This window comes from Schistocerca serialis, unplaced genomic scaffold (assembly GCF_023864345.2).
Source record: "Schistocerca serialis cubense isolate TAMUIC-IGC-003099 unplaced genomic scaffold, iqSchSeri2.2 HiC_scaffold_1402, whole genome shotgun sequence".
Classification (NCBI taxonomy): Eukaryota; Metazoa; Arthropoda; class Insecta; order Orthoptera; family Acrididae; genus Schistocerca; species Schistocerca serialis.
In genome coordinates this window covers 3,151-29,389 of record NW_026047628.1, presented here as the reverse complement: position 1 = coordinate 29,389, position 26,239 = coordinate 3,151, and the positions used below count along the sequence as shown (strand labels likewise).

General features: G+C 43.2%; 1 protein-coding gene and 1 long non-coding RNA gene across 2 annotated transcripts; one reads left to right on the top strand and one right to left on the bottom strand.

Moving 5' to 3' along the window:
- Nucleotides 1-11,210: 11,210 nt before the first annotated feature.
- Nucleotides 11,211-20,499, top strand: LOC126442762 (uncharacterized). Its single transcript, XR_007581633.1, has 3 exons — nt 11,211-11,274; nt 12,450-12,538; nt 20,437-20,499. It is a non-coding gene; the product is annotated as an uncharacterized LOC126442762 (long non-coding RNA).
- Nucleotides 20,500-23,207: 2,708 nt separating this feature from the next.
- LOC126442752 (spidroin-1-like) lies at nt 23,208-24,724 on the bottom strand (the record flags this gene model as incomplete). The annotated part of the gene is made up of 2 exons (XM_050090780.1): nt 23,208-23,219; nt 24,134-24,724. Coding segments are annotated over 2 exons (603 nt in total), but the record flags the coding sequence as incomplete, so codon positions are not given.
- Between the last annotated feature and the right edge of the window lie 1,515 nt (nt 24,725-26,239).

Sequence of the window (26,239 nt, the reverse complement as noted above, 5' to 3'; positions counted from 1 at the left end):
CTGGGGGATTCGTGAGAATATGACAGGTATCTCGAGAAGTGGCTGCAATGAGAAAATTAGGGGCTAATACAAACATTTCCACAGAGAGACAATCAGGAGCACAAGTTCTGTCTTTGTTTTCTCGATTAATTAGAGACGACATTGTCTTTAATTTTTTTTTGTGTCTGTAAATGGATGAACTGACATCTTAATATGTATATTAAAATTACATACACATCTATATTCATACATCACAAACCATTGTACGGTGAGTGGCTAAGGATACCCTATACTGTTACTGCTCATTTCCTTACCTACTCCACTCACAAACAGAGTGAGGGAGAAAAACATGGTCTACACGCCTCCATATGAGCGACTATTTTTTTGTCTTAGCTAATTGGTCTTTATGCAGAATGTATGTTGAAAGCAGTAGAATCCTTCTGCAGTCAGTTTCAGATGATTCTCAATAGTTTTTATTGGAAAGAACATCACATGCTCTCCATGGATTACCATTTCGAAAACACATAAACACATCTCAGAACGTTTTGGTTTGCGGAAGAGGAGAGGGAGAGCATATTGTTGATCATCCTGGTGTTTATCCCAGTGACATTTAAGCTCCCGCTCCTTATGAGAAAGATAGGACAAATTTTTCAGGTGTATAGTCAGCTGCCTGGGTTGTTGGACAGGAGCAGTTGACTCCTGTTACAAAGGCAGGGTTTCACAACACAGTGGTGGGAGTGACAGCTGTTCACATGAAACCCGGTGGTGGTGATGGGGGTGGAGGCGATGTGGCAGTGGTGAGGGGAGTGAAACATTCTGCTGCACCCATACATTCACAGATCTCAGCAGGACTGGTTTGGGAGTGGCATACCAGAATTCTGAATGACTTACTTCCACCAGTGTCGAGAGACAGGCAATCGAGAGACAGACCATAGTTAGAGTTGGACATCTTCAACTATTTACTACGAAATATCCTACACATAGCATTTGCAACTTCCAAATATTCTCAATACTGCATTTAGTTTCAAATTGACATATATTTAAATTCTGGGTGAAAATTTTTTTGAACGAGAATAACATTGCCAAAATGGGGTCAAGCTTGCTCTACTTGAATTTCTTTAAAATCTGATAGATGCTTCCTGATAAAATGTTAAGCTGGAATATCATACCTTAATGCACATTAAACTATGCAGGGGCTATATCCTCTATTTTGTTCACAATATATTTTGTAACTTAGTAATTTTTGTAATATTTTTTCTATTGACATTTTCAAATATTGCTGGCTGCTTTGAATAAGGTCATTTTTACCAGTGTGGTGATTGTGTCTGTAGCTGCCGTACAGCTATTCATAGTGTTTCAACCAATCTTTGCAACTGCTAAAAAATATCAGCTAAGTATCTCTCAGGATTTACTGTTAGATCACAATACTCACTTTAATAAATATGGAAAGTTTATATCAGTGAACATTTCTCTGCTACAAATAGCTACAAATAGCTATCTTGAATTACCCAGGTGTTCCTTAATAAGAACTGCAAATGATATGAGAATAGTAATGCCGGAGGCAGATACCTTGAACTACACAACTGTAGTACCTAAACTTCATACTGGGAAATACTAATGTTGTTGTGTGTGATGGTAACACTGTTTATATTGGCAACACTGTTTGGTGAGTATTTTTTCACAATTCTTTATGGTTTTGTCCTGTTTATGCCATGTTGTTGTTGTTGTTGTTGTGGTCTTCAGTCCTGAGACTGGTTTGATGCAGCTCTCCATGCTACTCTATCCTGTGCAAGCTTCTTCATCTCCCAGTACCTACTGCAACCTACATCCTTCTGAATCTGCTTAGTGTATTCATCTCTTGGTCTCCCTCTACGATTTTTACCCTCCACGCTGCCCTCCAATACTAAATTGGTGATCCCTTGATGCCTCAGAACATGTCCTACCAACCGATCCCTTCTTCTGGTCAAGTTGTGCCACAAACTTCTCTTCTCCCCAATCCTATTCAATACTTCCTCATTAGTTATGTGATCTACCCATCTAATTCTTCTGTAGCACCACATTTCGAAAGCTTCTATTCTCTTCTTGTCCAAACTATTTATCGTCCATGTTTCACTTCCATACATGGCTACACTCCATACAAATACTTTCAGAAATGACTTCCTGACACTTAAATCTATACTCGATGTTAACAAATTTCTCTTCTTCAGAAACGCTTTCCTTGCCATTGCCAGTCTACATTTTATATCCTCTCTACTTCGACATCATCAGTTATTTTGCTCCCCAAATAGCAAAACTCCTTTACTACTTTAAGTGTCTCATTTCCTAATCTAATTCCCTCAACATCACCCGACTTAATTAGACTACATTCCATTATTCTTGTTTTGCTCTTGTTGATGTTCATCTTATATCCTCCTTTCAAGACACTGTCCATTCCATTCAATTGCTCTTCCAAGTCCTTTGCTGTCTCTGACAGAATTACAATGTCATCGGCGAACCTCAAAGTTTTTATTTCTTCTCCATGAATTTTAATACCTACTCCGAACTTTTCTTTTGTTTCCTTTACTGCTTGCTCAATATACAGATTGAACAACATCGGGGAGAGGCTACAACCCTGTCTTACTCCCTTCCCAACCCCTGCTTCCCTTTCATGTCCCTCGACTCTTATAACTGCCATCTGGTTTCTGTACAAATTGTAAATAGCCTTTCACTCCCTGTATTTTACCCCTGCCACCTTTAGAATTTGAAAGAGAGTATTCCAGTCAAAATTGTCTAAAGCTTTCTCTAAGTCTACAAATGCTAGAAACGTAGGTTTGCCTTTCCTTAATCTTTCTTCTAAGATAAGTCGTAAGGTCAGTATTGCCTCACGTGTTCCAGTGTTTCTAAGGAATCCAAACTGATCTTCCCCGAGGTTGGCTTCTACTAGTTTTTCCATTCGTCTGTAAAGAATTCGTGTTAGTATTTTGCAGCTGTGACTTATTAAACTGATAGTTCGGTAATTTTCACATCTGTCAATACCTGCTTTCTTTGGGATTGAAATTATTTTATTCTTCTTGAAGTCTGAGGGTATTTCGCCTGTTTCATACATCTTGCTCACCAGATGGTATAGTTTTGTCAGGACTGCCTCTCCCAAGGCCGTCAGTAGTTCCAATGGAATGTTGTCTAATCCGGGGGCCTTGTTCCGACTGAGGTCTTTCAGTGCTCTGTCAAACTCTTCACGCAGTATCGTATCTTCCATTTCATCTTCATCTACATCCTCTTCCATTTCCATAATATTGTCCTCAAGTACATCGCCCTTGTATAGACCCTCTATATACTCCTTCCACCTTTGTGCCTTCGCTTCTTTGCTTAGAACTGGGTTTCCGTCTGAGCTCTTTATATTCGTACAAGTGGCTCTCTTATCTCCAAAGGTCTCTTTAATTTTCCTGTAGGCAGTATCGATCTTACCCCTAGTGAGATAGGCCTCTACATCCTTACATTTCTCCTCTAGCCATCCCTGCTTAGCCATTTTGCACTTCCTGTCGATGTCATTTTTGAGACGTTTGTATTCCTTTTTGCCTGCTTCATTTACTGCATTTTTATATTTTCTCCTTTCATCAATTAAATTCAATATTTCTTCTGTTACCCAAGGATTTCTACTAGCCCTCGTCTTTTTACCTACTTGATCCTCTGCTGCCTTCGCTACTTCATCCCTCAAAGCTGCCCATTCTTCTTCTACTGTATTTCTTTCCCCCATTCCTGTCAGTTGTTCCCTTATGATCTCCCTGAAACTCTATACAACCTCTGGTTCTTTCAGTTTATCCAGATCCCATCACCTTAAATTCCCACCTTTTTGCAGTTTCTTCAGTTTTAATCTACAGGTCATAACCAACAGATTGTGGTCACAGTCCACATCTGCCTCTGGAAATGTCTTACAATTTAAAACCTGGTTCCTAAATCTCTGTCTTACCATTATACACTCCTGGAAATGGAAAAAAGAACACATTGACACCGGTGTGTCAGACCCACCATACTTGCTCCGGACACTGCGAGAGGGCTGTACAAGCAATGATCACACGCACGGCACAGCGGACACACCAGGAACCGCGGTGTTGGCCGTTGAATGGCGCTAGCTGCGCAGCATTTGTGCACCGCCGCCGTCAGTGTCAGCCAGTTTGCCGTGGCATACGGAGCTCCATCGCAGTCTTTAACACTGGTAGCATGCCGCGACAGCGTGGACGTGAACCGTATGTGCAGTTGACGGACTTTGAGCGAGGGCGTATAGTGGGCACGCGGAAGGCCGGGTGGACGTACCGCCGAATTGCTCAACACGTGGGGCATGAGGTCTCCACAGTACATCGATGTTGTCGCCAGTGGTCGGCGGAAGGTGCACGTGCCCGTCGACCTGGGACCGGACCGCAGTGACGCACGGATGCACGCCAAGACCGTAGGATCCTACGCAGTGCCGTAGGGGACTGCACCGCCACTTCCCAGCAAATTAGGGACACTGTTGCTCCTGGGGTATCGGCGAGGACCATTCGCAACCGTCTCCATGAAGCTGGGCTACGGTCCCGCACACCGTTAGGCCGTCTTCCGCTCACGCCCCAACATCGTGCAGTCCGCCTCCAGTGGTGTCGCGACAGGCGTGAATGGAGGGACGAATGGAGACGTGTCGTCTTCAGCGATGAGAGTCGCTTCTGCCTTGGTGCCAATGATGGTCGTATGCGTGTTTGGCGCCGTGCAGGTGAGCGCCACAATCAGGACTGCATACGACCGAGGCACACAGGGCCAACACCCGGCATCATGGTGTGGGGAGCGATCTCCTACACTGGCCGTACACCACTGGTGATCGTCGAGGGGACACTGAATAGTGCACGGTACATCCAAACCGTCATCGAACCCATCGTTCTACCATTCCTAGACCGGCAAGGGAACTTGCTGTTCCAACAGGACAATGCACGTCCGCATGTATCCCGTGCCACCCAACGTGCTCTAGAAGGTGTAAGTCAACTACCCTGGCCAGCAAGATCTCCGGATCTGTCCCCCATTGAGCATGTTTGGGACTGGATGAAGCATCGTCTCACGCGGTCTGCACGTCCAGCACGAACGCTGGTCCAACTGAGGCGCCAGGTGGAAATGGCATGGCAAGCCGTTCCACAGGACTACATCCAGCATCTCTACGATCGTCTCCATGGGAGAAAAGCAGCCTGCATTGCTGCGAAAGGTGGATATACACTGTACTAGTACCGACATTGTGCATGCTCTGTTGCCTATGTCTATGTGCCTGTGGTTCTGTCAGTGTGATCATGTGATGTATCTGACCCCAGGAATGTGTCAATAAAGTTTCCCCTTCCTGGGACAATGAATTCACGGTGTTCTTATTTCAATTTCCAGGAGTGTATAATCTATCTGATATCTTTTAGTATATCCAGGGTTCTTCCATGTATACAACCTTCTTTCATGATTCTTAAACCAAGTGTTAGCTATGATTATGTTGTGCTCTGTGCAAAATTCTACCAGGCGGCTTCCTCTATCATTTCTTAGCCCCAATCCATATTCACCTACTATGTTTCCTTCTCTCCCTTTTCCTACACTCGAATTCCAGTCACCCATTATTATTAAATTTTCGTCTCCCTTCACAATCTGAATAATTTCTTTTATTTCATCATACATTTCTTGAATTTCTTCGTCATCTGCAGAGCTAGTTGGCATATAAACTTGTACTACTGTAGTAGGTGTGGGCTTCGTATCTACCTTGGCCACAATAATGCGTTCACTATGCTGTTTGTAGCAGCTTACCCGCATTCCTATTTTCCTATTCATTATTAAACGTACTCCTGCATTATCCCTATTTGATTTTGTGCTTATAACCCTGTAGTCACCTGACCAGAAGTCTTGTTCCTCCTGCCACCGAACTTCACTAATTCCCACTATATCTAACTTCAACCTATCCATTTCCCTTTTTAAATTTTGTAACCTACCTGCCCGATTGAGGGATCTGACATTCCACACTCCGATCTGTAGAACGCCAGTTTTCTTTCTCCTGATAATGACATCCTCTTGAGTAGAGTTTTCTCTTGAGTAGAGTTTTCTTTCTCCTGATAATGACATCCTCTTGAGTAGTCCCTGCCCGAAGATCCGAATGGGGGACTATTTTACCTCCGGAATATTTTACCCAAGAGGACGCCATCATCATTAACCATGCAGTAAAGCTGAATCCCTCAGGAAAAATTACGGCTGTAGTTTCCCCTTGCTGTCAGCCGTTCACAGTACCAGCACAGCAAGGCCGTTTTGGTTATTGTTACAAGGCCAGATCAGTCAATCATCCAGACTGTTGCCCTTGCAACTACTGAAAAGGCTGCTGCCCCTCTTCAGGAACCACACGTTTGTCTGGCCTCTCAACAGATACCCCTCCGTTGTGGTTGCACCTACGGTACGGCTATCTGTATCGCTGAGGCACGCAAGCCTCCCCACCAATGGCAAGGTCCATGGTTCATGGGGGGGGGGGGGGTTATGCCATAAAGAGTGTAAAAACAGTGGCGTTTATATGGTTTCAGAGCTCTCTTGTAGTCTTAATTTATTAGTTATGAGTTCCAGAGGGAAAATGTGATGGGATTTGTTATATAGAATTTGCAATCTCTTGCTTGTATGTATGAGTGTCACTCCAAAATAAATGTACACTATTTTTTTAAAAATCCATCTTTTATTCTACATGTTTGAAAGTTTTAGGAACAATAATTTCATTTCTCCACATAATTTCCATCCCTCTCAACTGCCTTATGCCATCTTGGAACCAGCACCTGTATACCCGCACGGTAAAATTCTGGACCAACCTGTCGGAGCCACTGTTTGGCAGTGTGCACAAGGGAGTCATCATCTTCAAACCTTGTTCCACGAATAGAGTCTTTCAGTTTCCCAAAGAGATGATAGTCACATGGAGCCAGGTCAGGACTGTAAGCCGGGTGTTTCAGTGTTGTCCATTCGAGTTTTGTGATGGTTTCCCTGGTTTTTTGACTGACATGTGGTCGTGCATTGTCGTACAACAGCAAAACATCCTGCTATGGCCGATGTGGTTGAACACAACTCAGTCGAGCTTGAAGTTTCTTCAGTGTCATAACATATGCATCAGAATTTATGGTGGTTCCACTTGACATGATGTCCACAAGCAAGAGTACTTCGGGATCGAAAAACACCATAGCCATATTTTTTCCAGCAGAAGGTGTGGTTTTGAATTTTTTTTCTTCGGTGAATTTGCCTGATGCCACCCAATTGATTGCCTCTTCGTCTCTGGTGAAAAATGATGAATCCATGTTTCATCACCTGTCACAATTCTTCCAAGAAATTCATCTCCACCGTTCTCGTACTATTCCAAAAGTTCGCTGCATACCGTTTTTCTTCTTTCTTTGTCAGCCACGGTCAGCATCCTGGGAACACACCTGGCAGAAATCTTTTTTAACGCCAACACTTCCAGTATTCTGCAAACATCTCCTTCCCCTATCCTGACGTAGCGTTACAATTTGTTCACTGCGATGGGTTTGTCAGAAGTCACCAATTCGTTAACTCTCTGCACATTGTCTGGAGTGTGTGCAGTACGAGGCCTGCCGCTGCGAGGACAATCCTCAATATTGCCGTGGCCGCTTTCATCACGTAACCTGCTTGCCCACCGACTAACTATACTGCGATCGACAGCAGCATCTTCTTACAACATTTTCAACCTCTTGTGGATGTTTCCCACTGTTTCGTGTTCACAGCACAGGAATTCTATGACAGCACGTTGCTTCTGACGAACGTCAAGTGTAGCACCTATCTTGAAGATATGCTGTGACAGCGCCACTCATGGGAACAGGTTGAAGTAAATTTGAAAACAAGCGGGAAGGATGTATCCACACACTGTAAAACTTTCACTCAAGGAGAATGAAAACTGTATTTTTACAAAAATAGTGTGCATTTCTTTTGGAGTGATCCTTGTATAACAATATTCTTCTGAAATAACGTAGCTTTGAAATCAAATTTCAACACTTTATTTCTCTTTCCTGTTTCACTTTATTTTTTATGGACGCAGAGTGGAAATATTTTTTTCAATTTTTGTCCAACTGAAGAGTAAGGAAAGTTTGAAATACAGAATACACGATATACTTCTATAAGTAGCCTTGATTCTTCATTTTTCCTGAGTGAGAAACCACTCATATGAGTCGCTTTATGTATACCTTCCTCACCAGTGACAACAATGATGATTCATGTTTGACATTGAATATCTCTCCTTCTAGATTAGATTAGATTAGATTAATACTTGTTCCATAGATCATGAATACGACACTTCGTAATGATGTGGAACATGTCAGGTTAATGAAAGATGTCTGTACAAGATATTACATTACACAAAATTTTGAATGACACTAATGTTTAAGTTGTTTTTTTCCCCTCCCTTAATTAATATCTAAAACTTCAGCCAATGAGTAGAAGGAGTTGTCATCTAGAAATTCTTTTAATTTATTTTTATATGTTGGTTGGCTATCTGTCAGGCTTTTGATGCTGTTTGGTAGGTGACCAAAGACTTTTGTGACAGCATAATGTACCCCTTTCCATGCCAAAGTCAGATTTAACCCTGCGTAGCGAAGATCATCCTTTCTCATGGTGTTATAGCTATGCACACTGCTATTACTTTTGAACTGTGTTGGATTATTAACAACAAATTTCATAAGTGAATATATATACTGTGAGGTTACTGTGAGGATCCCTAGATCCTTAAATAGATATCTGCAGGATGACCGTGGGTGGGCTCCAGCAATTATTCTGATTACACGTTTTTGAGCAGTGAATACTTTTCTACTCAATGATGAATTACCCCAGAATATGATGCCATACGAAAGCAGTGAATGAAAGTAGGCATAGTAAGCTAATTTACTATTTTGGAATATTAACAAACATCTGGTGATGGATCAGATGAAGAGCCACAAAAGTGAGCAAATGTTAATTTGAAACAATTAAAGCCAACTGATGGTAACAAAGTTCAGAGCTATTGTAGACAGCCAATGAAGGTGACGTTACTGATGTGCGACCCCTTAAAGAACAGAATTTAGAGACATAGGAGAAACACTTTCAAGGACAAGCAATGCCATAAAAAAATATAAACATTGATAACACAGGGATATAAATGTTTTCAAAATCAGATACCAGCGCAAAGACTCCTACATTTCATCCTGGGAACTCCATGTTCCAGGAGCTTACATGAAAGATCCATGTTGAGGAGACAACTGCAGAAGTAAATGTCATAAGAAGTTTGTCCGTGCAGAAAGGCTGAACATTATTTAAAGATATTATAAATTAGAGATGTATGCGAGGAAAAAGGCTTTATTTCTAGTAATTCAGGCAAGATCTTAAAAAAAAGTCTAACACAGGAGTGAACTGAAAAAGGAACTTCACTGTTACGTTCTACTTGCTGTGAAGAACAGAATGAATCGAAGTCTGCAAGGCCATGTTTCTGAATAAACTTGGAATCTGTTAAGGTGTTGTGGTTACAGTGATGAAGTAAAGAGCAATCGAAAACACAAGTGAAGAAAGCAGAAGAACCATCATCTAAGAAAATTTAGTTCTCCAGAAATTTGGAATGGGGTGAGGAATCAAGCTGAAAATTTTTCAGTGGCTCAGTCTTGCTACTTTCGCTCTACAAAAAAAAATCCTTAGATTGTCACTTAACATCACACTCATGTGCTCCCTGTACAAATCTGTGCATACAGACCGTATTTACAGAAAAACAGTTTCAGAGGATTATAGTCTCTGTTTTCGTCATCCCAAAGAAAGATCAGTGATGCCTATACATGGCCTAGAGTACTGCTATGGTCAATAACGATGCACTTACAACTAATTATAAAGCTCACCTTTTATAAAAATACAGGGCTCGAGAGGAGAAGAAACAAGAGATGGAGTGAGCCCAAAACTTATATAGGACTTTTGTAAGCTGCAACTTCTGTCTCCAGCAAGTTTCGTTGACAACAACTGATTCCATCAACAATGGTTTGTTTTATAAGCAGCGACTGAATTTTTTAAAATTTTACAGACAATGACACAAAGTCAAAACAAGAAGAGAGTTTCTGTGCTCGGAAATACAGAGGAAATGAGGAAGATGTGAGATAGCAATCTGTTTGTATGGATGTTGAAGTCTCTACCTGCAATGGTAAAACTCATTTCAACGATTGTTGTGGAGGACAGAATCTAAACAAATTTGTTGCTGCAATGTTCTCGCCTGCTATTCAGGAAATATCTAACCTAGAATTAACCCATCACTGGAAAATCTAACCTAGAATTCATTGATTTAAATTCATGTTTATTCATCACGGTGAAATGGAATGTATCTCATTGCATCTGGCAGTCACTACAGAATTTTAAAGAAGTTGGTAAAAGTGGACTGGCCTGCTGACTATTGCTGAAAATGCAAGAAGAAGGTGGTGACAAACCTTATATTGTTCGTGAAACAACCCGTGAGAATATTATCAACTGACAGTATCATGTGATTTGTTACATTGCAGTTACAAAAGAAGATGTGAACAGGAAACCAGTCAGATGGTTAAGACCGAGTGAGGTGGTGTAGTGGTTAACACACTGGGCTAGCAATTGGGAGAACGATGGTTCTAACCAGTATCTGACAATAGAGATTCAGGTTTTCCGTGACTTCCCTAAATCGCTCCAAGAAAAAGCCGGGATGTTTCATTTGAAACGGCACGGCCAATTTCCTTCCCATCCTTAACACAATCCGAGCTTGTGCACTGTTTCAATGACCTTGGTGTCGATGGGACGCTAAAACTAATCTTCCTTCCTACTTCGGATTGGAATGTCATAAAACAGCGTCCATTTGTTATGCGATTTAAAGAAAACTTTAACAAAGAGTTTAGGGCTCATAACTGTAACAAGAAAACAGAAACATCAACAAGATCTCACTGTCAAGCGCCTTGTACATGCCCGTCCTGCCTGTAACAAAGGAAAATTAGAACGACTTGATGTCCCTGTTCAGATCAGTGCTTCGCATACGGTACAGTGAAGATGTAAAATTCCAAGAAATTTCCAGACGCATTTCTTCAATAACAGCTATTTTAAGTTATCTAGTTGTTGTCCTAAAATAGCGATAAGGGTTTACCAAAGGGATAGAATATCTTATGGAATTTAATTTACGCATTAAATCTTTCCAATTTTCTTATACTTCTTATCTCACAGCCCACGGCAAAGTGCTTTGTCTTGGAGCATGATCTTTGGTTTAGCTGGTTTCAGTGTGTAGTCAGCTGCAACTTTGTGGATTTGCGGAAATTTGTGTGTGACACTCTCTAGGTAATCTATAAGCGTTTATAAACTGTAAGCAGGAATAACTGAAGGAATGTGTTTCGGAAGTAAATTAACATTGTACTTCATTTCCATCACAATAAGAGTTGCGTTTGATGAGTGTAATATTTCGCGAATGTCTTGTGACGATGCTGTGGTTGCTACGTTTGAGGCTGCTGTCTTTTTCTTTTAAAAATTTTAATGCTTACAGAAGGATGAGATTTTATTCTGTACTTAATTGTGTTCACATTACCTATAGTGTGCTTGGTAACTGTGTGTGAATTGTAATTTTTCATGTTATGTTCATAACAACCAAATACCTGAGTTGTTAGTGCTTGTTGTTTTGGGCCTGTCAGGAAAAATCTCTACCTGTATCTTCGTAAAAGAAACGGCTGAGTTTGTGACGTGTTGTCAGGAGCAGTTTGTCTATACAGTGATCTCCGTCATGTACTTCGTGACTGACGAGAAAAGGCCGACAGTGAAGTTCAAGCATTCGCTATGTTACTACGGTTATGTTGACCTACTTAACTGTAATAATGATTGTGATGATAATTTGCTGTGATTTGATGTAGACATAAAGCGGTTCCATATTTTAGAGCTAACGTAAGCATTTTTTCAAGTGCCCACAGTTACATCATTTCATAGTTTATGTTCACATGAAAGGAAATGCTGTAATTCTGTTGCATTTTGTTAGTGCCGTGCTTTGGTGACTCGTGTCATTAGTATTCGCCTAATCATGTGTAAATAAGTTTGTTATAGTGTGTGGTTTTTAATGGTGTTCTGTATAAGAATAGTGTAACATTATTTAGGAACTGGCGAAATATGAGGTACAGATTAACTATTATTTGTCTAACATAAAGCATTAGGTCCTACATGTCATCAGAACTTAATAGCTCATTCACCATAGCTACAGTTACCAGGAAGTCGTTCCAGTAAATCAGTTTTGTAAGAAAAAACTAACCAATGTTACACTATGATTGTTTTTTCTCTTCATGACCTGAGAAATGGAAATGAGTTTATATCACTAAACACACTTTTCCTCAGCTACCTTGAATCTGTTTCCTGCGTAATCACCCATTTGCTGCGTCCAATAGATGAATGAAAATACTGCCTTTGAGCTATACTTCATGGTAACAACGGAAAATGAGTACAACTGTTCTTATCTGATTGCTTTTCTTTTTCAGACTGTAGAACTGAAGTCATGGACCAGGAGCCAACTATGTGGATAAAAAATGAGGCAATGGATGAAGTACAAACTGAGTTACACTACATGGTAAGGGGCTTACTTGTATTTCTTGACAGTGTTTCATTAATTTCTGTGTGCAGCAGTATGGTGTGTGAGTACATGCAATTGATGCCATACTACTGGAAACATGAGTAATTCAATTTACTAAAAAACTGTTAATCTTTGTCTTAAATATGGCATTTTGCACAGTGCTTCGAAATAAGCCTTGTATTAAGCCTCACATAGAATTAAGAGTTTCAATTTAATGTTCAGTAAACATGGAAAACATATTTAATGCACAATACAATTATATGGATAAAGTAGTTGCCATTGAGTGAGTATATGCTGCTCTGGTAAGTTTCTTTAAAATGACAATCTTAATGTGCGACTTAAGAATAATGATGACTATAGTGAATGTTAGTGCTGCCATTAAATTTAGAACTGGTATTGGTGCAGTTAATGCATTATTGCAGTGTATTGTGGTATGGAATGACAACTGTAATTTATTTATTGATGATGTAAAATAAATTAACTGTAAAAAATTTTGAAGTGACATTTTTTTGTTACTAATCTGAGAAGTACGTTTTGTAGTACTATTAAGATTAAAAGTTGACTTTAAATACGTGAACAAAGTGTAAGTAGAACTGCCAGCAGTAAAGTTAAATTACAAATATCACATGGAAGCATAAATTGTTACACAGCCTGTAGATGCAGAATAAATTTGTATGTTGGCAGCAAAGTTTTGATGAAGCCATGGAGTTACATATTAAATGCCCGGGTTCGATTCCCGGCGGGGTCGGGGATTTTCTCTGCCTCGTGATGGCTGGGTGTTGTGTGCTGTCCTTAGGTTATTTAGGTTTAAGTAGTTCTAAGTTCTAGGGGACTGATGACCATAGATGTTAAGTCCCATAGTGCTCAGAGCCATTTGAACATATTAAATATTGACAGGTTTGTACATAGCCACTTTCTCCATTTGCTGCACATTGTTACACATATTGTTTGTGAAACTGCCAGAATGTTAGTTACTGGTGTAAACAATCATACATATATATGTCACATAAATTCTGGTGCAGTGCAACCATTTGTAAGGTATTCAGCTATAAGCAGGCAACTAAATTCACTTGGTACCACTAGTGTTTTTGTTCTGCCAACCAGAATTGTGAGTCCTGCTACAGTCAGGCAAACTACTTGTGTACTGTCTGTGCTAAACTATTCTGCTTCAACATCCGTCTTGAGTACAACTACAGAAGTACTATGATAGCATTAATGCAGCATTTGCATTTGAATATATGTGAGTGCTTCATTATAGTTTGTACAAAATATGCCAACAGCTTGCAGTTCATTTGACAAGCAGTATCACAACAATAATCCTAAACTGTCTCTGTGAGGGAACTGTAGGAAAGTAAATACACTAAATTTTATTAAATACAGTAAAAGAGTGGTTAGACCCAACATAGTTCAGGCTTTGGCTTTGACACCTGATGTAATAATGGTTTGGCACACAGTATATGTATGCACAACACACATCATGTGAATGAAAATAAATTTGCAGAGTCTTTGACCTTGGACCTGAACCTGAGAACTATTCAAAGGCTAAAAGGTTAAAATGTGGTGCTAGACTCCCCCCCCCCCCTCCCCCCCTTGAAAAATTGGATGCGATGAGACTAATCCATAGTGCAGCTCAAGGCATAGCCTGGGTTGAAAGGTGACAGTGTGGCTGTGAGCTGACAATGCCTAGAAATGTGAAAGCCAAGTAAAAGATGTGGTAACAGATTGACCAGTAGCACAGCCTAATGTTTACCAAAAAATCCAAATGGTGCCCAAAATGTATCTTTTATCCACAAGAAGTCTTGTCTTACATTGCGTGCTGTGTTAGTTGATGGACAGAACTTCCCTTTGACCTTTAAGGGATGCATGTAGACATACCAGTTGAAAGCCACCTTCTTTGCCAAATTAATTAAAGCTTAAATTTTAATTGGTGAACATTTTGGCATGCGCGCATGTTGGAAAGTAATGGCACAAAATTTTCAGTTGAAAATAATTGCTGCATCAAAATTAAAACAAACTTTATTAACATTCTACAGTCACCATGGCACTCAACACCTTTGTCCCAATGAGACACAAGGTTCTTGGTGTTGTCAGTGTAGAGTGTTTGACTTCGTTGGCAGACCCACAACCTCACCTCTGCTCACACCAATTCACCACTATCAAAGTGAAGGCCTTGAAGGTGTTCTTTAGGTTTTGGAAATCGTTGAAAATTCATTGGGTCAAACCGGGACACTATGGAGGATAATCAGTAATAATGAATCAAAGGTGTCATACCGTTGCAAGTGCAAAAAAAGTTGTGTATGGTCTGGCATTGTCATGATGTAGGAGAGGGTGTCCACACATGGCTGAAGTATTTGAGCTCTGTGTTCTGAGGGTTTTGTCACGTGCTTATAAGTTTAAACAACACACACCCATGTTACACACTGCATTTCAGAACTCTCCAGCAGAAGGGTGCTGCATATTGCAACAGCAAAATGGTAACATCAACAGAGTAATATGCATGACAACTGATATTAAGAACAGAATCAAAATTTTGGAGACATCATTTTCTGGTTCACCCTTGTAATAAATTGATGCATTTGACAGTTGCCTTGAATGTTGCGGAATGGTTCCCTTGGCATTGCGCAGCATCCATTTGGAAGTCAAAATACTAACTCCATATACACATCAGCCAAAACATTATTAAACTTATATTTTGGTAATTTTCACACTTGTCGATACTTGTTTTCTTTTGGGATTGCAATTATTATATTCTTCTTGAAGTCTGAGGGTGTTTCGCCTGTCCCGTACATCGTGCTCACCAGATAGCAAAGTTTTGTCAAGGCTGGCTCTCCCAAGGCTATCAGTAGTTTTAATGGATGTTGTCTACTCCCAGGGCCTTGATTCAACTTAGGCATTTCAGCACTCTGTCAGAATCATATCTCCCATTTCATCCTCATCTACGTTCTCTTCAATTTTCATAATTACGTCACCCTTATATAGACCCTCCATATACTTCTTTCACCTTTTTGCCTTCCCTTCCTGTGGTAATGCACTATGAATTCCTGTGACAACTTGATAGGAGCAAAACGTGAATTTTTCAGCTGGGTTGCATTTAAGATAAACAACCCTGCCTTGACAATCCAACACCAATCCACCACCACTTACAAAAACACACTCCAAAATTAAGTTCACTGAAAGATTTTTAATTACCATCCACTTCACAAACCAAGAAAATTTTCCAGCACTCAGTTTTGACTATCAGAGGCAACATGTGCCCCATGAGAGTTTGACATCGGGAGGACGGATGCAAACGAGGCAGTTCATAGGTATGGTGGAACACCAAATACCACAGATAATTGAAACGAGAAATTGAACTACCAGAGTTGAGGAGGGTGCACAGTGGTTCCTGGTTAAGTTGTACCCAAAGGTAAGGCACGGGTTCCCCTACCTCAGACTTCGCACAGAGACAGCACATTGGCAGAAGAACAGTACCATGCCTCTTCCATTCCTTGTGATGTCAGCCATTTGACTCCCCTTCCATGGAACCATGCATTGCTATACAAAATGCCCACCTTCAGTACACCAGAAACACAACCTACAGTTGTTCCTTATGGGTGGTCCCCTTTTAAATTGCTTGGAATCTCAATCCCCATCCTGATAATGACACTTAAACCCCATCACTGCTGGTCTGCGAAACTCGGACTTCAATAGCGGACCCCAAAGCCTCTAATTCAGTAAAAGATGTGCATTTACTAGCGAAGGTAATCCATGAACGGTCCTGTGGCTCCATTTTCTCTAATATATTGTTGAGTATTTGTATTTCTGTGACTTTCAATTCCAAGGATGGAATGGAATGAAGAATCTGCACTAGCCAAAAATGTTGATGCTTGAGCAGCGTCTTAATATGAGGTGACAATGTGAGCCCAACAATTGATTTCCACAACTGCCTCGATGTTGCACTTCTGTGTAAAATTTGACTTAAAACACAGCTTAACACAGGGGGTACAAGGCCTGAACAACATTATTGGATATTGCCAACGCATTGATTTGAAACACAAATTTGACCATGATCGACAGGATGGATCTCACCTGTCTTTAAATTCTAAATGAAAGTTCCAATATAGCTTGAAGCAGTAAAATTATTTGGTAAGGTAATTCCCCAAATGAATTCCCCTCTTGACCTCAAAGGTGTCTATAGAATTCCTACTACTTCCAGCAGTTATCTGTTGGTGGGAGAATCTTGTTCACCACATATTGCTCCTCATTTGTCTACATCAAGGCAGCTGGCACCACTCAGCAAGTCAGTCATCTGCCCCTGTAACTGCAGAGGTAATCTAACCTGCTCAGAATAGAGACTTCACTGTGGAATACCCAACAAGTGATTATCCCAATGGATAAATTGTGCCTGAATTGTATGTATTTGCTTATGGTGGGGCTGACTACTGTCTAAAAACTCTACATTCTGAAACTTCCTGGCAGATTAAAACTGTGTGCCCGACCGAGACTCGAACTCGGGACCTACATTCAGACACAAGGTTGCCATGGCCGGAGCTCAGTCAGCTAGTGCAACATATACCTCCCCAGTGCAGTTGGTACTAATCACCAAGGGGTTGTCCACACTGGCATGCAGATGAGCCAAAAGTTCGGCAGCACTGCCCTGACATGGAAGCTGACACACTTTTAATTCGTAGGTTAACTGTTGCTTCTTTAATAAGGACAAACTGGGACAGTCATGGGACCCCATGATTAGCAGTGGATACCTACGCGTGCACACACACAGGCGCCCCCCCCCCCCCCCCCCCCACACACACACACCTCATGGTAAATGACAGTATGAGGACCCCTTTCCCCTTTACTTCCTGGAAAATAATGATCCTCTGTTACCAACCAAACACGCAGCAGGAAAAGGGGAAATTAAGTGGAAGGACTGGAAAGATTGGGGTTCACATGAGTCACAATTGTTTATTAAGACGTATTTATTTAAGGAAAATAACCAAAATCAGATACATTAGCAGGATTACAAAAACTCTGAACTTTCAAATTTAAGACATTACATACTGTAGTCTAGTTACAATGTAAATGAGGCAAGAATTAAAGACAAAAGCTGTGTCTGACACCAGTTCTTCGAATTTAGATTCAAATTTCCATCTTCACAAACTGCAACTCAGAAAATGCTTCAACAAATGAACAACTAATTATTTGGAAACAGATGGCTCTTTAAGACGACACAGAAGGATAACTCATCTCAAAAGCTAAAAATGAATAGCTATACTGGAAGGCAGAGGAATTTACAGCTGCCTCAGGACCACTAGAGAAAGGAAATTCTTAAAATACACCTCCATGTGCATCTAGGTAATTGAATGAAGTAAACAGGTGCAATGATTTCTAGAACTCCGTCAGGCAGACAGAGCAAGTCTCTTTAAATCTTGCCCCAATGAACAGTTAATTAATAAGAGAATGAGTGTGCACAGATTGATATAACTGGCTTCAGACACAGTGAAAATTATATTAAGGTATACTGTAGAAAATGCGTAAGTGATTCAGTAAATGACTGCATGCAGGGCAGCTCAAGAACGCCATTTAAAAAGAAAAACCAATGATTAGTACTCAGAACTAACTTGTAACAATAAATAAATAAAAGGTGAGAAAAGGTCACCCCATGACAACTTTGAAATAACAAACAGTTGGACAATTAAATCTAGTAAGCAGTAACTTGCCTGATATGAAATAAATTTCTTTCACTCTCCATCTCACAGATGGCCAGTGAATGAACACACCAAAAACATTCAGAGCTCAGTAACACTTGACAGTTTAACACACTTTTTGCTTCTTCCAGCCCGTGAGCCTCAAATGTCTGGATGGCATCTGAATGACATGTGTGATACACGTAGAGCCGATCAGCATGTGGCCATTCTAACAGTGCTCGACGGCATGTAAAAGAAGGGCACTTGACCCAACAAACCCCCAAACATCAAAATGTACAAAATTTTAGTACAAATTTAAAACGGTAATTTACATAACTTAAGTGAAGGCAGCCCATGAGTAGCTGGATGTGGTGCATTCCATGGGGCTGACATACAGAGTCAATGTTAACAGCCACAGTATGATGAGCATGCCCTGAGTCCAGGTCCAAAAGTGTGTGCTACAACATTAGAACACTGGAGCAGACTAAGGAGCATCTAAATTCCACTGTCATTCTCACTTAATGCAACCACATGACCACAGTAGTTGTGCAGATCAGTGGACTCATCAGATGATTCTCATAAAAAAAACTTGGTCTAGGGCTAAACATGGTCACACTTAAAACAGTGTTTGGGGTTGCCAAATCATCGAATCCACTGCTGAATGTGGGGAATTGGATAGCAATAACAAGCTTTCCTGGTTGCTAGACATTACCCTAACCCCTTCCAAGGCAACGCCACAAGGTATTAAGTAATGCAACGCAACCCAATTCAGGCAGTTTTTCAGATGAGAAAGTTCCTTGCATAATGTGACTTCCACAGAGAACAGCAAACACAGATAGCCAATACCACACCAATGTACTGTCTTTCATTAACACCTGTGCCTGCAACTATTAACTCGACAGAACTTTTAAAGGGCTACCAGACACTCCATTCTGTCAATTTTGGCTGAATGCCAAATACTGTCTACGTACCCTGCATGGCTCTACCGTGCCCTATGGTGCCACAAGCTCCAAGCAAAAGAAGTGGCATACACCAGGTGCGGGTTGGGAATTCAAAGCAGCAGCCCCCCAGGGCTAAGATAGTAATAATATCATTATTTGCGCTAGTATATTAGTATTATTTTAGGCAGTTAATTAATACAAAGATCAATTAATAACATGATGTTGCTGTATTCTATCTATCTTCTGCCCAGCATCTCTCTTCAAGGCATACTTTTTGCATACACCATGTTGCTTCATTATTTTGTCGATATGCTCTTTCTTAAAGTTAAGTGGTCTACTAGGTTTCTATCAGTAAGGTGATTTCCAATCAAAAATTAATCTTTGGCTGCTAATTATCTAACATCCTCAACAGATACCAATATCAGTTTAATGATTTTCTTCCTATGCTATTATTGTTTCATTTGTTCCCATTCCAGCACTTACTTACATTACTGGTTTTTCTGTCATGATATGCTGGTGCTGCTCCATGAATAATCTTTCCCGACTTTGTTTCCTTTTGAGACCAGCAAGTAAAACCCATAATTCGGATCCATAGAATAAGACTGGTTCAGCCTGTAGCCTACGCTCTTTTTTTGTACTGTCAGAAACATGCTAGTTCCACCAAAAGGAATTGATGAAATTAGAATAGTAGTAAGTAGTGTGCCAAAGTAGTGTGTGTGTATTTTTTTATAATTTTATCATAAATAAGCATTCAGTGCATCAAGGTTTTGATGTAACTGTTCTAGATATTTTAGGATTCTGATCATAAAAGTAGTATGAGTGATGTGGCACTTGATAGTCCAGTTTCTGCTCCCCCATACGCTTTGTGTAAACTGTATTGTCATTTGATATGAACAACATTGATTTTATGAACAAGTGATTTCATTGTTTCAGGTGGTAGCTGTGTTATTTTATTTGATTACACTACCATTATATGCATATGAAGATAAGAGCTAGAAAATATGATTGAAAACAATAGCATAGGGAGAAGGCTGAAGTTGAAGATCATAATGAATTTTCAAAGGCATTGTCATTAATCAGTCTTACAATTTTTAGCTGTCTCCCATTGAAATATACCATAGTGTGAACTCGTCACACAGACATTCGAACACAAAAGAACAATACTTAACCAGAACTTCTATGTAGTTATTAAGTAGTATGACAGTTGGGCTTTATGTTTCTGATACATTTATATAATATGGGAGGACTCTGACTGCTTAAATGTACTTATTATAGTTTATTTTTACCACAGGCCCAAGTTTACCCATGCATCATGAATGTAAAAGAGGAGTTGGAGGAGAATGTGAATAAAGAGGTAATTTTAAAATTTATATGGCTGCATGGAATTAATCATTGCCGAGTTGTGGTGAAAACAAAGATAGTTCTCAATTGTGTGTGTGTAGTCACTTCAGCAGTCCTGTTTTTACTTTAGGGTAAGGATGACAGTGTTACAATATTACAGTATGCTCCAGGTTGGAAACGAGGAAAGAGGTAAAAAGAATATTTTGTTACACTTTGCCCATATGGATTTAAACATTATCTTTAAGCAGATGAACTAGTTTAGCTTGTGAATTGGTAGAATTGCTTCTTTATATTATAAGCGCAAATAAGAATTAAATGAGTTTGCATTGACAAAGTTATATGGTAATTGGTATCAAGATTCAAACCATGATTTCCTGTTTTAATGGGCAGTTCCCTTAATGGTTCCTTGTATGTGTACTCCAGCACTGGGTGTTTTTATTTGCCAGGTGATACTGCTGCCACAGTCACAGAATGATTCAAAGGAAGACTACACAAAGTAATGCAGAAAAAGCAGGCGATCGTAACATACTGAGTAGAGACTAAGATGTCTGTGCATACATTGCAGCTGGTATGGACAGGCAATCCTGTGAAGTACTTCTGAACAGTTTTCTGAAAGCTGTCATAAGCTGCTAGTTTAACAGCCCACACAAAGTTGAAATATTCTAGACCTTGTAACTATAAACAGGCTTGTCCTTACAGATGGTATCAGGACAGAGATGGGTTAGTGATCACCAATGTTAAATGAAGTTAATTAATCCTTCTAGAAGGCTAGAAGAATAGATTTGCTAGAAAGAACAGGTAAGTTATTGTTAGCATCCCATTTAGACAATTAGTGAATGTCATTTATTTCCAATATCGTTTACGTAGAGGAATATGGGCAAACATTAAATGGACTGAATAAGTATGTGGTGAGTAACTGGATTACAGACAGAAAAGACCCACTGTGGTTTAATAACAAAATTTGAAAATGCTGAGGAGGCAGACTGTTGTACAGTCAGTTCAAAAAAGTATTTACTGTGGGGACAGGCAAGAGTTAATGGAAATTCAAGTGTATGTAAAAAAATCTGTGTGTGAAGCATTCAACTACCACCAACATACATGAGCAACACATTTTACAGAGAACACGAAACATTTCTGGTTCTACATAAAATCGCTGAGTCAGACCTCTATCCAGGCGGTCATTGACCAGTCGGTGGCTTTGGAGGAAAGCAGATGAGGATCACTAACCCCTCTCTGTACTGGGTTGTAAAGTCTGTGCAGGAGGATCATAAAAACATGTTGTTTCACTGCCACACAGACTCCTGTATTGGACACACAGTAATAGAGTAAAGAAGCAACTTGAAGAGTTGAAAACAAAATAGTTGGTATATCCAAATGGAGTCACAAATCATTTGTCCAGAGATTACTCTACAGCATTGACCTATTACTTAGCTTGCATTTATTGCTAGTGTCTCGCCTAGTGCAAAGACCGAGGCAGCTGGGAAAAAGTTCAGGTGGCTTCTGTATATAAGAATGGTAAAAGAACGTACCTGGAGAATTACTGACCAATGTCATAAAGCTTATTGGCTCCAGAGTTCGTGAACAAATCCTCAGTTCAGATATATTTAATTTCTTGGTGACAGATCAGTTTCTATGCACAAATCAGCATGGATTTTGTGCAGTAATTATCTTGGTCTTCTGTCAAATTATATACTGTGAACCATGGATGACGAGCTGCAGGCTAGATTCCACATTCCTACATTTCCGGAAAGTGTTTGACACACTGCCCCACTGCATTCTATTAATGGAGCTATGAGCATATGGAATAGGTTCTGCAATACGTGAAAGGCGCAAAGACCTCTCAAGTAACAGAGGCCAGTACTTTGACCTCAACAGAGAGTGTTTCTCAGAGACAAGAGTATCATCAATAGTGCCACAGGGATGTTTTATGAAATGATCTGATGAGCAGCATTCTGTGTTTGTCTGCTGATGGCATTATGTGTGGGAAAGGGTCATCACTGAGTGACGACAAGGATACAAAATGACTTCGACAAAGTTTTTATTTGGTGTGATGAATGGCAGGAATAGAAATATTCAAGTGAATGCAGATGAGTAGGAAAAACAATCCCATAATGTTAGAATACTATGTTGGTACTGTACAGATTGACAGTCTGCTCAATAAAATGTTTAGGCATAACATTGCAAAGTGATAAGAAATGGAACAAGCACATAAGGATATTAGGATGGTGAATGATCAGCTTCTTTTGTATTGGGAAAACCTGTGGTTCATGGTGTTGTTGTACAAGGTGCCATCCACCATTCACCGCAGACGTAGATGGACAGCAGCCAGAAAGAAGCTAATAGAGTTGCACATTCCATGTTGTTGTTGTGGTCTTCAGTCCTGAGACTGGTTTGATGCAGCTCTCCATGCTACTCTATCCTGTGCAAGCTTCTTCATCTCCCAGTACCTACTGCAACCTACATCCTTCTGAATCTGCTTAGTGTATTGATCTCTTGGTCTCCCTCTACGATTTTTACCTTCCACGCTGCCCTCCAATGCTAAATTTGTGATCCCTTGATGCGCACATTCCATATGGAATACATTCTCATGCCTTTTAAGTTTGGAAAGCCCCTTTGTAAGGCAAATAAACTGTTGACTGGAGAATGTGACCAAGCCAAGGATCGGTCATCTGCTTGTGACATGAAACGAGTATATGACAGGAAAGTAAACATAAATTTAAACTAGAGGTAAAGCTGTCATCAAAAAACAATGGAGTTCTCTACCACACTCAGTCCTACTGACTACCATATGCTGTTGCCCTCATTCCACCTCTGAACTGGTTTACTCAAATACTTACAACCTACTTACTGTTCACCCGCAATCTCGCTGACACCCCCCCCACCAGCACTCTCGCTGACACCCCACCACCAGCACTCTCGCTGACACCCCCCCCCACCAGCACTCTCGCTGACGCCCCCCCACCAGCGCTCTCGCTGACGCCCCCCCACCAGCGCTCTCGCTGACGCCCCCCCCACCAGCGCTCTCGCTGACGCCCCCCCACCAGCGCTCTCGCTGACGCCCCCCCACCAGCGCTCTCGCTGACGCCCCCCCACCAGCGCTCTCGCTGACGCCCCCCCACCCAGCGCTCTCGCTGACGCCCCCCCACCAGCGCTCTCGCTGACGCCCCCCCACCAGCGCTCTCGCTGACGCCCCCCCCACCAGCGCTCTCGCTGACGCCCCCCCCACCAGCGCTCTCGCTGACGCCCCCCCCACCAGCGCTCTCGCTGACGCCCCCCCACCAGCGCTCTCGCTGACGCCCCCCCACCAGCGCTCTCGCTGACGCCCCCCCACCAGCGCTCTCGCTGACGCCCCCCCCACCAGCGCTCTCGCTGACGCCCCCCCACCAGCGCTCTCGCTGACGCCCCCCCACCAGCGCTCTCGCTGACGCCCCCCCCACCAGCGCTCTCGCTGACGCCCCCCCCACCAGCGCTCTCGCTGACGCCCCCCCACCAGCGCTCTCGCTGACGCCCCCCCACCAGCGCTCTCGCTGACGCCCCCCCACCAGCGCTCTCGCTGACGCCCCCCCACCAGCGCTCTCGCTGACGCCCCCCCACCAGGGCTCTCGCTGACGCCCCCCCCACCAGCGCTCTCGCTGACGCCCCCCCACCAGCGCTCTCGCTGACCCCGCGCCCCCCGACCAGCGCTCTCGCTGACCCGCGCCCCCCGACCAGCGCTCTCGCTGACCCGCGCCCCCCGACCAGCGCTCTCGCTGACCCGCGCCCCCCCCGACCCGCGCTCTCGCTGACCCGCGCGCGCCCCGACCCGCGCTCTCGCTGACCCGCGCGCGCCCCGACCCGCGCTCTCGCTGACCCGCGCTCTCGCTGACCCGCGCGCGCCCCGACCCGCGCTCTCGCTGACCCGCGCGCGCCCCGACCCGCGCTCTCGCTGACCCGCGCTCTCGCTGACCCGCGCTCTCGCTGACCCCGCGCGCGCCCCGACCCGCGCTCTCGCTGGCCCGCGCGCGCCCCGACCCGCGCTCTCGCTGGCCCGCGCGCGCCCCGACCCGCGCTCTCGCTGGCCCGCGCGCGCCCCGACCCGCGCTCTCGCTGGCCCGCGCGCGCCCCGACCCGCGCTCTCGCTGGCCCGCGCGCGCCCCGACCCGCGCTCTCGCTGGCCCCGCGCGCGCCCCGACCCGCGCTCTCGCTGGCCCGCGCGCGCCCCGACCCGCGCTCTCGCTGGCCCCCGCCCCCCGAACCCCCTGCGGGTTCGGGGGTAAGAATAGGCCCGCGGTATTCCTGCCTGTCGTAAGAGGCGATTAAAAGGAGTCTCACATGTTTCGGCCTTATGTGATGGTCCCCTCTCGGGTTTGACCTCCATCTATCTAAATTATTCCGAAGAGCGAGCCAATTGGGGAAGGGCGCCTTACATGGTGCACTGTATCCTTCGTGCAATTAGATCTTTAGCCGTCTTTCTCGTCGTTGCCATGGTGTCCCGCTCGTTTTCGATCTCTTGGGCGATTACCACGCTGCAGTCTGCAGTGTTTCTTTTAACTGCGACGACGACCTTGGCCATTTTTGCACCTAAGATCCAGCACGGTAGCCAGTCCGTTGTGGTGGGGCCGCCATGTACCCTCTTGGTTGTAGCCCCCTGACAACACAGGGATCGCTCTACTGATGCCTGCGCCGTTAACTCCCCACGTATGCCAAGGAGTAGATGCCCATCGCCCTGGGGCATCGGGACTCCCGGCAATGGCCATCCTGCCAGGTGGCCTTTGCCGTGGCTGGGTGGCGCCCGTGGGGAGGGCCCTTGGTCGGAGTAGGTGGCATCAGGGCGGATGACCCGCAATGAAGCGTGGTACATCATCTGGCTGGCGGCCAGCCGTCAGCAGTCTCTAAGCGTTCGAGAGCCCATTTTAAAGGTAACGTTTATGACCCCAAATCGTTCCCCTCCCTCGCCACACCATGGGAGGAACGACAGGCATTGCGTGACACTGAGACGTATTCGCCCAGATATCTTGTCTGTATCAGAGCTGATGGGGAATCTTTTCTATCCGTGAAGCCTCAGTTCTTTGTAGAGCATTTAGAGAACAAGTTCGGTGAGGTGGAGGGCTTGTCCAAGATGCGGTCCGGATCGGTGTTGATCAAAACGGCATCCTCCGCCCAGTCGCGGGCCTTACTCGCTTGTACTACGCTGGGGGATGTCTCTGTCACTATCACGCCGCATAAGAGTCTGAACATGGTCCAGGGCATTATCTTTCACAGGGATCTCCTTTTACAGTCCGACGACGAGCTGCGCGCCAACTTGGAGCGCCGAGGTGTCCATTTCGTCCGGCGCGTCCACCGGGGTCCGAGGGATCGTCAAGTTGCCACCGGTGCCTTCATCTAGGCCTTCGAGGGTGACACGTTACCTGAGAAGGTCAAGGTGATGGTGTACCGTTGTGATGTCAAGCCGTATATCCCTCCCCCGATGCGGTGCTTCAAGTGTTGGAAGTTCGGCCACATGTTTTCACGCTGTGCGTCCGACCTCGTCTGTCGCGATTGCGGTCGACCTTCCCATCCTGATCATCCCTGTGTGCCGCCTCCAATCTGTGTGAACTGTGGTGCGCACCATCCGCCTTGCTCGCCAGACTGTCCGATTCTGCAGAAGGAGCGAAAGATCATGGAAATAAAGACTCTCGACCGCCTGACGTACACTGAGGCGAAGCGGAAATATGATCGGCTTCATCCGGTGCGCATGACTGCTTCTTATGCCGCAGCTGTCACTCCTTCTACAT